The sequence below is a fragment of the Nerophis ophidion genome, linkage group LG14 (genome assembly GCF_033978795.1).
Source record: "Nerophis ophidion isolate RoL-2023_Sa linkage group LG14, RoL_Noph_v1.0, whole genome shotgun sequence".
Lineage (NCBI taxonomy): Eukaryota > Metazoa > Chordata > Actinopteri > Syngnathiformes > Syngnathidae > Nerophis > Nerophis ophidion.
The window spans coordinates 7,513,211-7,530,538 of record NC_084624.1 but is presented as its reverse complement, the minus strand read 5'-3'; the positions used below and the strand labels follow the sequence as shown (position 1 = coordinate 7,530,538).

Sequence of the window (17,328 nt, the reverse complement as noted above, 5' to 3'; positions counted from 1 at the left end):
ACTACAGGACATGACATAAACTACCAGACATGATATAAACTACAAGACATGATATAAACTACAGGACATGATATAAACTACAACACATGATATAAACTACAGGACATGATATATACTACCAAACATGACATTAACTACAGGACATGATATAAACCACAAGACATGATATAAACTACAAGACATGACATAAACTACAAGACATGACATAAACTACAAGACATGATATAAACTACAGGACATGATATAAACTACAAGACATGATATAAACTACAGGACATGATATATACTACAAGACATGACATAAACTACAAGACATGACATAAACTACAAGACATTATATAAACCACAAGACATGATATAAACTACAAGACATGATATAAACTACAATACATGATATAAACTACAGGACATGACATAAACTACCAGACATGATATAAACTACAAGACATGATATAAACTACAGGACATGATATAAACTACAAGACATGATATAAACTACAGGACATGACATAAACTACAGGACATGATATATACTACCAGACATGATATATACTACAAGACATGATATAAACTACAAGACATGATATAAACTACAGGACATGACATAAACTACCAGACATGACATAAACTACAGGACATGATATAAACTACAAGACATGATATAAACTACAGGACATGACATAAACTACATGACATGACATAAACTACAAGACTTGATATAAACTACAAGACATGATATAAACTACAAAGCATAATATAAACTACAAGACATGATATAAACTACAGGACATGATATAAACTACAGGACATGATATAAACTACAAGACATGATATCAATCAATCAATCAATCAATGTTTACTTATATAGCCCTAAATCACTAGTGTCTCAAAGGGCTGCACAAGACATGATATAAACCACAGGACATGATATAAACTACAAGACATGACATAAACTACAAGACATGACATAAACTACATGACATGACATAAACTACAAGACATGATATAAACTACAAGACTTGATATAAACTACCAGACATGATATAAACTACAAGACATGATATTAACTACCAGACATGATATAAACTACAAGACATGATATAAACTACAAGACATGACATAATTACAAGACATGATATAAACTACAAGACATGATATAAACTACAAGATATGATATAAACTACAAGACAAGATATAAACTACAGGACATGATATAAACTACAAGACATGATATAAACTACAGAAAAGACGCACCTGTGCCAATGAACAAGACATGACATAAACTACAGGACATGATATTAACTACAAGACATGACATAAACTACAAGACATGATATAAACTATAGGACATGACATAAACTACAGGACATGACACACTACAGGACATGATATGAACTACAAAACATTATATAAACTAAGACATGATACAAACTACAAGACATGACAAACTACAGGACATGATATAAACTACAAGACATGATATAAAATACCAGACATGATATAAACTACAAGAAATTATATAAACTACAAGACATGATATAAACTACAGGACATGATGTAAACTACAGGACATGACATAAACTACAGGACATGATATAAACTACCAGACATGATACAAACTACAGAAAAGACGCACCTGTGCCAATGAACAAGACATGACATAAACTACAAGACATGATATAAACTACAAGACATGACATAAACTACAAGACATGATATACACTACAAGACACGATATAAACTACAGGACATGATATAAACTACAGGACATGATATAAACTAAAAGACATGACATAAACTACAAGACATGATATAAACTACAGGACATGATATAAACTACAAGACATGACATAAACTACAAGACATGATATAAACTACAGGACATGACATAAACTACAAGACATGATATACACTACAAGACATGATATAAACTACAGGACATGATATAAACTACAAACATGATATAAACTACAAGACATGATATAAACTACAAAGCATAATATAAACTACAGGACATGATATAAACTACAGGACATGATATAAACTACAAGTCATGATATAAACTACAGGATATGATATAAACTACAAGACATGATATAAAATACAAGACATGATATAAACTACAGGACATGATATAAACTACAAGACATGATATAAACTACATTACATGATATAAACTACAGGACATGATATAAACTACAAGACATGATATAAACTACAAGACATGATATAAACTATAGGACATGATATAAACTACAAGACATGATATAAACTACAGGACATGATATAAACTACAAGACATGACATAAACTACAAGACATGACATAAACTACAAGACATGATATAAACTACAAGACATGATATAAACTACAAGACATGATATAAAATACAAGACATGATATAAACTACAGGACATGACATAAACTACAGGACATGATATAAACTACAGGACATGACATTAACTACCAGACATGATATAAACTACAGGACATTATATAAACTACAGGACATGACATAAACTACAAGACATGATATAAACTACAAGACATGATATAAACTACAGGACATGACATAAACTACCAGACATGTTATAAACTACAGGACATGACATAAACTACAGGACATGATATAAACTACAGGACCTGACATTAACTACCAGACATAATATAAACTACAGGACATGATATATACTACAAGACATGACAAACTACAAGACATGACATAAACTACAAGACATTATATAAACTACAAGACATGATATAAACTACAAGACATGATATAAACTACAAGACATGATATAAACTACAGGACATGACATAAACTACCAGACATGATATAAACTACAAGACATAAATAAATGGTAAATGGGTTGTACTTGTATAGCGCTTTTCTACCTTCAAGGTACTCAAAGCGCTTTCACACTACTTCCACATTTACCCATTCACACACACATTCACACACACATTCACACACTGATGGAGGGAGCTGCCATGCAAGGCGCCAACCAGCACCCATCAGGAGCAAGGGTGAAGTGTCTTGCTCAGGACACAACGGACGTGACGAGGTTGGTACTAGGTGGGATTTGAACCAGGGACCCTCGGGTTGCGCACGGCAACTCTCCCACTGCGCCACGCCGTCCCTCATGATATAAACTACAGGACATGATATAAACGACAAGACATGATATAAACTACAGGACATGACATAAACTACAGGACATGATATAAACTACAGGACATGACATTAACTACCAGACATGATATAAACTACAGGACATGATATAAACTACAGGACATGACATAAACTACCAGACATGATATAAACTACAAGACATGACATAAACTACAAGACATGATATAAACTACAAGACATGACATAAACTACAAGACATGATATAAACTACCAGACATGATACAAACTACAGAAAAGACGCACCTGTGCCAATGAACACGACATGACATAAACTACAGGACATGATATAAACTACAGGACATGATACAAACTACCAGACATGATATAAACTACAGGACATGACATAAACTACAGGACAAGATATAAACAACCAGACATGATATAAACTACCAGAGATGATATAAACTACAAGACACGATATAAACAACCAGACATGATATAAACTACCAGACATGATATAAACTACAGGACATGACATAAACTACAGGACATGATATAAACAACCAGACATGATATAAACTACAAGACATGATATAAACTAAAAGACATGATATAAACTACCAGACATGATATAAACCACAGGGCATGATATAAACTACCAGACATGATACAAACTACCAGACATGACATGAACTACAGGACATGATATAAACTACAAGACATGATATAAACTACCAGACATGATATAAACTACAAGACATGCTATAAACTACAGGACATGATATAAACTACAAGACATGATAAAAACTACAAGACATGATATAAACTACCAGACATGATATAAACTACAGGACATGACATAAACTACCAGACATGATATAAACTACAAGACATGATATAAACTACAGGACATGATATAAACTACAAGACATGATATAAACTACAGGACATGACATAAACTACAGGACATGACATTAACTACCAGACATGATATAAACTACAGGACATGATATAAACTACAGGACATGACATAAACTACCAGACATGATATAAACTACAAGACATGACAAACTACAAGACATGATATAAACTACAAGACATGACATAAACTACAAGACATGATATAAACTACCAGACATGATACAAACTACAGAAAAGACGCACCTGTGCCAATGAACAAGACATGACATAAACTACAGGACATGATACAAACTACCAGACATGATATAAACTACCAGACATGATATAAACTACAGGACATGACATAAACTACAGGACATGATATGAACTACGGGACATGATATGAACTACAGGACATGATATAAACAACCAGACATGATATAAACTACCAGACATGATATAAACTACAAGACACGATATAAACAACCAGACATGATATAAACTACCAGACATGATATAAACTACAGGACATGACATAAACTACAGGACATGATATAAACAACCAGACATGATATAAACTACAAGACATGATATAAACTAAAAGACATGATATAAACTACAAGACATGATATAAACTACCAGACATGATATAAACCACAGGACATGATATAAACTACCAGACATGATATAAACTACCAGACATGATATAAACTACAAGACACGATATAAACAACCAGACATGATATAAACTACCAGACATGATATAAACTACAGGACATGACATAAACTACAGGACATGATATAAACTACAAGACATGATATAAACTACAAGGCATGATATAAACTACAAGACATGATATAAACTACAAGACATGATATAAACTACCAGACATGATATAAACCACAGGACATGATATAAACTACCAGACATGATACAAACTACTAGACATGACATAAACTACAGGACATGATATAAACTACAAGACATGATATAAACTACAAGACATGATAAAAACTACAAGACATGATATAAACTACCAGACATGATATAAACTACAAGACATGATATAAACTACCAGACATGATATAAACTACCAGACATGATATAAACTACAGGACATGATATAAACTACAGTACATGATATAAACTACCAGACATGACAAACTACAGGACATGATATAAACTACAAGACATGATATAAACTACAAGACATGATAAAAACTACCAGACATGATATAAACTACCAGACATGATATAAACTACAAGACATGATATAAACTACCAGACATGATATAAACTACAAGACATGATATACACTACAAGACATGATATAAACTACAAGACATGATATAAACTACAGGACATGACATAAACTACAAGACATGATATAAACTACCAGACATGATATAAACTACAAGACATGATATAAACTACAGGACATGATATAAACTACAGGACATGATATAAACTACCAGACATGATAGAAAGTACAGAAAAGACGCACCTGTGCCAATGAACAAGACATGGTACTTTCCGCCATCTTTGGCCTGCACCTGCTGGACAACGATGCAGGTGAAGGCGGGGCCTCTCCGCACCAGCAGAGGTTTGCCCTCCTTGGGCTGGATGGCCTGGTCCATCAGGGGCCTGTCCTGGATGAACTGCAGGGTCCGGTCCGGGAGGTCCAGGGACTGAGTGATGCCCGCCTGGCGAGCCTCACTGTCTATGCACTGATGAGGAGGCCGGGATGAAGTCAAAAGGTTTCCCGGGACTCGTAACGAGGGCCACACTCACCGCTCCAGGCCGAGGCACGGGGACATCGCCGCTGTACATCACCCACTTGATGAAGGTCTCCACGGCAACCGGCGTCTTGAACTTGCCCTCGGCAAACACCTTGCTGATGTCCCCCACGCGGTAGGAGCAGACGGCGGACAGCTGCGACGTGTCGCTGGACACAGAAGAGGCAGGATGAGGCCGAGGCGCACACTTCCTGTCAGGGCAGAACACTTCCTGTCAAGGCGGACCCCGCCCACACGCTACGTACAACTGCGGCGTGAAGACGGCGAAGAACAAACAGTCCTTCCAGTGCTTGCGGGGGTCACACCAGCGGTACGTGTCCCGGACCACGTGCGGGACCTGAGAGTCCAGGACGGGACAGTCCAGCCTGGCCTTCAGGAAGGAAGTCCATTTCTTCTGCAGGGTCCTCTCCCCTCCAAGATCCCCCTGCGGGGACAAAGGCAGGTCCTGGGAACTCTCCTGGGAACTCTCTCTGCTTTTACACTTTTAAAATACTCACTTGCTGCAGAAAACTGCTGACTAATGAAAATGTTGGTTCTCAAAAAAGTCATTTTTTTTATTGTGGTGAGCCAGTCATTTATTGTGGCCCCACATGTTATTGAATATGGTCCGCCACATCATTTATTGTGGTCCTTCAGTAATTTAATGTGGTCCTTCAGTACTTTAACGTGGTCCGCCACGTCCTTTATTTTGGTCTGCCAGTCATTTAAAGTGGCCCCACATGTTATTCAATGTGGTCCGCCACTTCATTTATTGTGGTCTGCCAGTCATTTATTGTGATCCGCCACATCATTTATTGTGGTCCTTCAGTAATTTAACGTGGTCAGCCACATTATTTATTGTGGTCAGCCAAATTATTTATCGTGGTAAACCAGTTATTTAAAGTGGCCCAGTAGGTTATTGAATGTGGTCCGCCACATCATTTATTGTGCATTTTATGTGATCTGCCACATAATTTACGGTGGTCCTTCAGTCATTTATTGTGGCCTGATATGTTATTGAATGTGGTCCACCACATTATTTATTTTAGTCCGCCAGTCATTTAACGTGGCCGCACATGTTATTGAATGTGGTCCGCCACATTATTTATAGTGGTCTGCCAGTCATTTATTGTGATCCGCCACATCATTTATTGTGGTCCTTCAGTAATTTAAAGTGGTCAGCCATCTTATTTATTGTGGTCAGCCACGTTATTTATTGTGGTCCACCAGTTATTTAAAGTGGCCCAGTAGGTTAATGAAGGTGGTCCGCCACGTCATTTATTGTGCATTTTATGTGATCTGCCAATTCATTTATCGTGGTCCTTAAGTCATTTAATGTGGCCTGACATGTTACTGAATGTGGTCCACCACATCATTTATTTTGGTCCACCAGCCATTTATTGTGATCCGTCACATTTATTGTGGTCCTTCAGCAATTTAATGTGGTCCACCATTCATTCAAAGTGGCCCAATAGGTTATTGAATGTGGTCCGCCACATCGTTTATTGTGCATTTAATGTGATCCGCCACGTCATTTATTGTGGTCCTTCAGTAATTTAACGTGGTCCGCCACATCATTTATCGTGGTCCTTCAGTCATTTAATGTGGCCCGACATGTTATTTAATGTGGTCCACCACATCATTTATCGTGGTCTGCCAGTCATTTAATGTGACCCCACGTTATTCAATGTGGTACGCCACATCATTTATTGTGGTCTGCCAGTGATTTAAAGTGGCCCACCACTTCATTTTTGTGGCCCACCATGTTTTTCAAAGTGGGCCGCCACATCATTAATTGAAGTCCGCCATGTTATTGAATGTGATCCGCCACGTCGTTAATTGTGGTCCGTCAAATCATTTATTGTGGCCCGCCAAGTCCTACTAAAACATTTTGATGGATTTTTGAGCGCCGTGTGTAATGTTCTATATTTTCAATGGAACATATAAAATGTTGGTGTTGTTTACTTATTGCCATGATATGGAAGTCTACACGTATCTCTTATGTGTGACTGCCATCTACTGGTCACACTTATCATTACACCATGTACCAAATAAAATTGATTTGAGGTCGGTAAGCAGAACAGGAATTATTCCGTACATTAGGCGCACCGGGTTTTAAGGCGCACTGTCGAGTTTTGAGGGAAAAAAAAGGATTTTAAGTGCACCTTATAGTCCGGAAAATTTGGTAGTACGAAAACTACTTTATTGACAAATATTACTTCTAGGTTTTCGACGGCCTTTAAAAGGGATGTGACGGGCCAGGTCTAGCCCCTGGACCTTGAGTTTGACACCTGTGCTATAGGACTTTCCACACCTCCATTTCCTGTTCTTTTTCCCTCTTCTTTTTACTTGGTGATTAGGCCTATTTAAGTTCCTTCTGGTTCATCTGTAGACTATTGTAGCACCACAATGGTGGCTACATTTTTCCCCCCCCCCAAGATTATTTAAACTATTTTACCTGCACGTCGCCGTCCGTGCCTGCGTCCTGGGGTCACGACAAACTCAACTGCGGTGCCACCGGATTTTAAACACTATTTCTCCTTCTTTCCTGCCAAAGAGGTGTAACAAAATACGACCATGTCACACCAATTCTCAAATCCCTTCACTGGCTTTGTGTTCGACTCAGGATTGAATACAAAGTCTCCCTACTATCTATCAATAAATCAATTAATCAATAAATGTTTATTTATATAGCCCCAAATCACAAATGTCTCAAAGGACTGTACAAACCATTACGACTACGACATCCTCGGAAGAACCCACAAAAGGGCAAGGAAAACTCACACCCAGTGGGCAGGGAGAATTCACATCCAGTGGGACGCCAGTGACAATGCTGACTATGAGAAACCTTGGAGAGGACCTCAGAAGTGGGCAACCCCCCCCCCCCCTTCTAGGGGACCGAAAGCAATGGATGTCGAGCGGGTCAAATAACATACTATGAAAGTTCAATCCATAGTGGCTCCAACACAGCCGCGAGAGTTCAGTTCAAAGCGGATCTGCTAACCCACCAGTGCCTCCATGGAAATGCCCTCCCTCTACCTCAAAAAACTGCTCTCCCCCAAATTCTCCACATGACACCTCCGCTCCAAAGAGGCTAACCTCCAAGGACAAAGCTACGTACTATTGGAGACCGGGCTTTCTGCGCTACAGCTCCCAGTCTGTGGAACGCTTTCCCTGACCACCTGAGGGCACCACAGACTGATGATGCTTTTAAAAAAGGCTTAAAAACCCTTCTTTAAAAAAAAAAAAAACCTTTTGCTATATATATGAATATTAGTTCTGTCCACTAAAGACGCCGAGATCATTATCCATGTGTTTGTTACGTCTCGTCTCGATTACTGTAAAGAATCTGGGTATTATCTTCGACCCAACTCTCTCCTTTGAGGCACACATTAAAAGCGTTACTAAAACGGCCTTCTTTCATCTCCGTAATATCGCTAAAATTCGCTCCATTCTGTCCACTAAAGACGCTGAGATCATTATCCATGCGTTTGTTACGTCTCGCCTCGACTACTGTAACGTATTATTTTCGGGTCTCCCCATGTCTAGCATTAAAAGATTACAGTTGGTACAAAATGCGGCTGCTAGACTTTTGACAAGAACAAGAAAGTTTGATCACATTACGCCTGTACTGGCTCACCTGCACTGGCTTCCTGTGCACTTAAGATGTGACTTTAAGGTTTTACTACTTACGTATAAAATACTACACGGTCTAGCTCCAGCCTATCTTGCCGATTGTATTGTACCATATGTCCCGGCAAGAAATCTGCGTTCAAAGGACTCCGGCTTATTAGTGATTCCCAAAGCCCAAAAAAAGTCTGCGGGCTATAGAGCGTTTTCCATTGGGCTCCAGTACTCTGGAATGCCCTCCCGGTAACAGTTCGAGATGCCACCTCAGTAGAAGCATTTAAGTCTCACCTTAAAACTCATTTGTATACTCTAGCCTTTAAATAGACTCCCTTTTTAGACCAGTTGATCTGCCGTTTCTTTTCTTTTTCTTCTATGTCCCACTCTTCCTTGTGGAGGGGGTCCGGTCCGATCCGGTGGCCATGTACTGCTTGCCTGTGTATCGGCTGGGGACATCTCTGCGCTGCTGATCCGCCTCCGCTTGGGATGGTTTCCTGCTGGCTCCGCTGTGAACGGGACTCTCGCTGCTGTGTTGGATCCGCTTTGGACTGGACTCTCGCGACTGTGTTGGATCCATTATGGATTTAACTTTCACAGTATCATGTTGGACCCGCTCGACATCCATTGCTTTCCTCCTCTCCAAGGTTCTCATAGTCATCATTGTCACCGACGTCCCACTGGGTGTGAGTTTTCCTTGCCCTTATGTGGGCCTACCGAGGATGTCGTAGTGGTTTGTGCAGCCCTTTGAGACACTAGAGATTTAGGGCTATATAAGTAAACATTGATTGATTGATTGATTGATTGATAATTCTAGTTATTAGGCTGTTGTAGTTTTTATTTTTATTTTATTTTTACTATATATTTTTTATTATTATTTTTATTAAATTTTTTTTTTTTTAAATACACTGTAGCACTTTGAGGTTGTTTGCTCAATGTAAAGTGCTTTTTTTAACAAATAAAATCCATTATTATTATTATTTTTATTATTATTAACAGGAACGTTACCCATTTATTCCAAAGTAAAAACAAAGTCACTTTTTATCATTCTTAATTGTGAAAAATTGTGACGAGAGTGTAAAAAGATTTCTACTTACATCATTTAACTTCCTCTTGTCTCACGTTCTTTTTTCAACACTTTTGTTTTGAGACTCAGTAAGCACATGTGCAGAAGATGTTTGCTGTACGGCAGAACTTTAGATTCATACATGTACATAAAACCTAACATTTAACTGAACTTTATAATAAATAAATATATTTTTTTATGTAAGCTTATCATCACAAAATGTAAGTTAATTTTGAGTGTTTTTTTTTTTTTTTTTTTTTTTTTTTACAAAGTCACAGTGAGTAATTGTGAAAAAAAGTGAAGAAACTCAGCTTGGCAACCAGCCAGCGGAAATAGCTCAGGAAGCGTTCTGAGGCAACAAAAACCGCGCAACTTTTTAACGCGTGAAAAAAACATTTCCTGCGTGTCTTAATGCACGTCTGATATGCTTCTGTGAAAAACTCCCTCAGGCCCGAGAATGACAGCACACTTCAAATCCTCTACAAACTGTCCCATGAAGAGCAGACTAAAAAGTATTTGATGGTGTGTTTTGACACTTAATGATAGGACCTGTTCTTCAGAGACACAAATGGTGTAGAATATGTTTCGAGGCCATAAGGCCTCCACTTCGATTGTCTTCTCCCGGTCCTCTTTTGTTATAGCGGTACTTTTTAGCGCTCCCACAGCGATTTTACTGACGGATATAAGTTAGAGCTTTACTCTACTTTATATTAGAAATGGCAACGGCGGAGGATGAATGCCCCACAATAAGAAGATAAGAAAAAAAGAAGAAGCTCGATGTCAGATTCAAACACTGATGGCATCTATTAAAGGGGAACATTATCACAATTTCAAAAGGGTTAAAACAATAAAAATCAGTTCCCAGTGGCTTGTTGTATTTTTTGAAGTTTTTTTCAAAATTTTACCGGTCCCGGAATATCCCTAAATAAAGCTTTAAAGTGCCTTATTTTTGCTATCTTCGAAACCACTGTCCATTTCCCTGTGACGTCATACAGTGCTGCCAACACAAACAACATGGCGGTTAGCACAGCAAGATATAGCGACATTAGCTCGGATTCAGACTCGGATTTCAGCGGCTTAAGCGATTCAACAGATTACGCATGTATTGAAACAGATGGTCGGAGTATGGAGGCAGATAGCGAAAACGAAATTGAAGCTATTGAGCGAATAGCTATTGTCGCTATTCGGCCATAGCGTGGGTGTACCTAATGAAGTGGCCCATAGCATGGCTGCCTTATTAGCATCGCCGGTAAAATGTGTGGACCAAACGATCAGGACTTTCGCATCTTGTGACACTGGAGCAACTTAAATCCGTCGATTGGTAAGTGTTTGTTTGGCATTAAATGTGGGTGTCCAGTTTCAAATGTACATAGAGCTAGCGTAAATAGCATGTTAGCATCGATTAGCTGGCAGTCATGCTGTGACCAAAAATGTCTGACTAGCACATAAGTCAACAACATCAACAAAATTCACCTTTGTGGTTTCGTTGACTTAATCGTTGCAAATGCATCTGCAGGTTATCCATACATCTCTGTGCCATGTCTGTCTTAGCATCGCCGGTCAAATGTGAAGACACTTTGGTACATTCAATGGGGGTCTGGCGGCAGATTTCTTGCCAGTGGTGCAACTTGAATCCCTCCCTGTTAGTGTTGTTACACCCTCCGACAACACACCGACGAGGCATGATGTCTCCAAGGTTCCAAAAAATAGTCGAAAAAACATGCCGAAACTATCCTTTTTTCCAAGTTAAAAAAAAAAAACAGGATTTTCTAGAATTCCCGGTTTTCCCGTTCAAAATGAATTGGCCATTTTTCAAACTTCCACCATTTTCTAATTTTTCAACTGATTCAAACCATTTTACCATCAACACATTCCATCATTCTGGAACTTCAAAATATCATTTTTTACCAAGTTAAAAAATTTCCCCAAAATCCCAATTTTTAGGGAAAATCCCATTTAAATCAATGGGACATTCTTCAAAGTTGCACAATTCCCACATTTTTCATCTGATTCAAACTGTTACGACTTCAAAAATATTCAGCTTGTTCAGGAATTGTGTGCTCTACTTCAACAATTATTAAAAAAATTCCCGGATTTCCCATAATTTCCGGTTTTCCCATTCAAAATGAATTGGCCATTTTTCAAACTTCCACCATTTCCACATTTTTCAACCGATTCAAACCATTTTACCATCAATATAGTCCACTGTCCTGGAAATTCAAATGATCCTTTTTTCCAAGTTCAAAAGAAATAAAAGGATTTTTTAGAATTCCCGGTTTTCCCATTCAAAATGAATTGGCCATTTTTATCAAAATTCCACCATTTACACATTTTTCAACCGATTCAAACCATTTTACCATCAACACATTCCATCATTCTGGAAATTTAAACTATCCTTTTTTACCAAGTTAAAAAAATGTCCCCAAAATCCCAATTTTTCGGGGAAATCCCATTTAAATCAATGAGACATTCTTTAAAGTTCCACAATTCCCACATTTTTCATCTGATTCAGACTGTTACAACTTCAAAAATATTCAGCTTGTTCAGGAATTGTGTGCTCTACTTCAACAATTATAAAAAAAATTCCTGGATTTCCCCTAATTTCCGGTTTTCCCATTCAAAATGAATTGGCCATTTTTCAAACTTCCACCATTTCCACATTTTTCAACAGATTCAAACCATTGTACCATCAACACATTCCATCATTCTGGAAATTCAAACTATCCTTTTGTACCAAGTTAAAAAATGTCCCCAAAGTCCCAATTTTTCGGGGAAATCCCATTTAAATCTATGAGACATTCTTCAAAGTTCCACAATTCCCACATTTTTCATCTGATTCAAACTGTTACAACTTCAAAAATATTCAGCTTGTTCAGGAATTCTGTGCTCTACTTCAGCAATTCTAAAAAAAAATCCCGGACTTCCCATAATTTACGGTTTTCCCATTCAAAATGAATCGGCCATTTTACAAACTTCCACCATTTCCACATTTTTCAACCGATTCAAACCATTTTACCATCAACAAATTCCACCATTCTGGAAATTCAAACTGCCCTTTTTCCCCAAGTTTAAAAAAATTCCAGAATTCCTGGTTTTCCAAATCCCCATTTCCACCCTTTTTTTGGGGGCGACTACTCCTCCCACATTTTTCAACCCACATCCACTGTCAAAACATTCCTCTTAATTAAGACAAAAACCAAAGTTGTTGAAAATAACAGAGCTGAGACCCGGTGTTTGTAATGTGAAAATGAATATGGCGGGTGTGTTACCTGGGTGACATCATCGCTAAAAGACCGATAAACAGAAAGGCGTATAATTTGCCAAAATTCACCCATTTAGAGTTCGGAAATCGGTTAAAAAAATCCATGGTCTTTTTTCTGCAACATCAAGGTATATATTGACGCTTGCATAGGTTTGGTGATAATGTTCCCCTTTAAACAAGACCAGAAGCAAAGAATGAAACAGAGACAGAATTCAATTTGGCTCGATGAGGAGAGACACCTGGAGACTGTACCCTTGTTCAGTGTCTCAGAACGCTCTGGCGAAAGATTGTATTTATTTGGACTTTTCCTGATGACATGGCGACAGCTGTTTCTAAGGGACGTGGGTCGTAAACTGCCCACCGCCTTTGGTTACAGAACAGTTCAAAAGAAAAGGACATAAACAGTTCACAGAAAAGGTCGTAAAACAGTTTAAAGAAGCGGTGCCTGGAGGAGAGTCTGGTCCTGCTCCCTCGTCGCTTTTGGAGTTTTGATTGATTGATTGATTGATTGAAAGTTGTATTAGTAGATTGCACAGTACGGTACATATTCCGTACAATTGACCACGAAATAATAACACCACAATAAGTTTTTCAACTTGTTTAAATCGGGGTCCACGTTAATCAGTTCTTGGGTCAAGACAATATCTTTCTGTTGATTACAATGCATGAAAGAAACCGAACGCCTTCATGTTGCTTCCCATCCTACACAGTGGAGTTCTACAAGCTTTCTTCTTGGTAGGTTCGAAGACCGCTTTTGTCCTCCCGCTCGTTTCAACACAAAGTATTTTGATAACTTCGATACAATTATTCTAACACTTGTTGACTACGGCGTCGGACTAAAATTTTCAGGATGTACGCAGATCCCAAATACACGTCAACAGGTACCAGAAGGTATGACAAGATGGTTTCGCATAATAACAAAACGTCAGATAATATGTCTCCTAATATGTGCCATTTTTGAGGTCCTTTTACAACCCCCCCACCCCGGCGTTTACCTGTTTCTCAGCTTTTTAGTAGAACGCGCCGGAAGTTGGCAGACCCGTCAGCGATCCTGTTCTGTCTCCCTGCAATGTTTGTCTGCTTTTGAATGGGATTGAAAATCTTAATTTCCCCTCAGGGATTAATAAAGTATTTCTGATTCTGATTCTGAAAGAGTGCAGGTACTACACTGGCCTGCCTGTAGTCCAGACATTGATAATGTGTGAAGGGTAAAATATGAAAAAGGAGACTGTTGAACTCAAAGGCCTACTGAAATCCACTACTAGCGACCACACAGTCTGATAGTTTATGTATCAATGAAAAATTCTTAACATTGCATCCTTTTTAGTTTACTAAATTGCAATTTTAAATTTTGTATCCTGCTGAAAACGTCGCGGTATGATGACGCGCGTGTGCGTGACGTCACGGATTGTAGAGGACATTTTGTTCCAGCATCGTTCCCAGCTATAAGTCGTCTGTTTCCATCGCAAAATTCCGCAGTATTATGGACATCTGTGTTGCTGAATTTTTTGCAATTTGTTCAATGAATAATGGAGACATCAAAGAAGAAAGCTGTAGGTGGGAAGCGGTGTATTGCGGCCGGCTTTAGCAACACAAACACAGCCGGTGTTTCATTGTTTACATTCCCGAAAGATGACGGTCAAGCTTTACTATGGAACAGAGATGTCAAGCGAACGCGGTTGGATTGGACCACACACAGCGATCATTTCGAAAGATCGTGTTTAGAAGAGGGTCCCCTGCGAAGGGTAGAGATGGGCATCGCCACCACCCGTCGACTGGTGCTGAAGAAAGGGGTGGAGCGGGGCGGCATAGCTCGGTTGGTAGAGTGGCCGTGCCAGCAACTTGAGGGTTGCAGGTTCGATTCCCGCTTGTGCCATCCTAGTTATTGCCGTTGTGTTCTTGGGCAAGACACTTTGCCCACCTGCTCCCAGTGCCGCCCACACTGGTTTAAATGTAACTTAGATATTGGGTGTCACTATGTAAAGCGCTTTGAGTCACTTGAGAAAAGCGCTATATAAATATAATTCACTTCACAATAATTCACAAAGGTGCGGGGCCGACCTTCAGGTTGTACAAGTAAGACCATATAATCTCACTAAAACACAAGTAACACAATAAGCAGATAAGTGACGGATAAGTGAGGGACGGCGTGGCGCAGTGGAAGAGTGCCCGTGCGCAACCCGAGGGCCCCTGGTTCAAATCCCACCTAGAACCAACCTCGTCACGTCCGTTGTGTCCTGAGCAAGACACTTCACCCTTGCTCCTGATGGGTGCTGGTTGGCGCCTTGCATGGCAGCTCCCTCCATCAGTGTGTGAATGTGTGTGTAAATGTGGAAGCAGTGTCAAAGCGCTTTGAGTACCTTGAAGGTACAAAAGCGCTATACAAGTACAATCCATTTATAAGGGATTTTCCAGAATTATCCTAGTATTTTTTTTTCCTAGTCCTTCACTCTCACTTTCCTCATCCACGAATCTTTCCTCCTCGCTCAAATTAATGGGGAAATCGCCGCTTTTTCTCGGTCCGAATCGTTCTCGCTGCTGGTGGCCATGATTGTAAACAATGTTCAGATGTGAGGAGCTCCACAACCCGTGACGTCACGCGTCTGCTACCGACAGGCAAGGCTTTGGCGCAGTGGAAGAGTGGCCGTGCGCAACCCGAGCGTCCCTGGTTCAATTCCCACCTAGTACCAACTTCGTCACGTCCGTTGTGTCCTGAGCAAGACACTTCACCCTTGCTCCTGATGGGTGCTGGTTGGCGCCTTGCATGGCAGCTCCCTCCATCAGTGTGTGAATGTGTGTGTGAATGGGTGAATGTGGAAGTAGTGTCAAAGCGCTTTGAGTACCTTGAAGGTAGAAAAGCGCCATACAGGTACAATCCATTTATAAGGGATTTTCAGAATTATCCGAGTATTTTTTTTTCGTAGTCCTTCACTCTCACTTTCCTCATCCACGAATCTTTCCTTCTCGCTCAAATTAATGGGGAAATCGCTGCTGGTCGCCATGATTGTAAACAATGTTCAGATGTGAGGAGCTCCACAACCCGTGACGTCACGCGTCTGCTACCGACAGGCAAGGCTTTTTTATTAGCAACCAAAAGTTGCAAACTTTATCATCGATGTTCTCTACTAAATCCTTTCAGCAAAAATAAGGCAATATCGCGAAATGATCAAGTATGACACATAGAATGGACCTGTTTAAATAAGAAAATCTCATTTCAGTAGGCCTTTAAGCGGTACATCAAGCAAGAATGGGAAATAATTCCACTTCAAAAACGTGTCTCCTCAGTTCCCAAACCTTTACTGAGTGTTGTTGAAAGGAAAGGCCATGTAACACACTGGTAAAAAAAAAGCCCTTGGATGAACAATGAAATGAAACACTTTTCCTGTATCTCACCTTGCAGACGCGGGCCACGCGGGACACCACCAGCTTATTGTAGCAGTCGCACTCCACGGCCGTCTCGCTAAAGAACAGGTAGACCTTGTCGTCGTCTTCTTTCGGGCTCTGCTGGCTCTCTGGCATGTGGGCCATGGAGACAAAGGTGGGCTCTGGTATGGAGGAGGAGGAGGCA

General features: G+C 39.5%; 1 protein-coding gene across 1 annotated transcript in view; it reads right to left on the bottom strand.

Moving 5' to 3' along the window:
* Positions 1-17,328, bottom strand: part of sema4e (semaphorin 4e) — a 53,324-nt gene that overhangs the window by 9,092 nt on the left and 26,904 nt on the right. Inside the window, exons 8-11 of the mRNA XM_061919755.1 lie at positions 17,154-17,305; positions 6,075-6,253; positions 5,825-5,978; positions 5,538-5,760 (exon numbers count right to left, since the gene is read on the bottom strand). Of these exons, the coding sequence (XP_061775739.1) occupies positions 5,538-5,760; positions 5,825-5,978; positions 6,075-6,253; positions 17,154-17,305 (708 nt within the window). The remainder of the gene's footprint in view (positions 1-5,537; positions 5,761-5,824; positions 5,979-6,074; positions 6,254-17,153; positions 17,306-17,328) is intronic.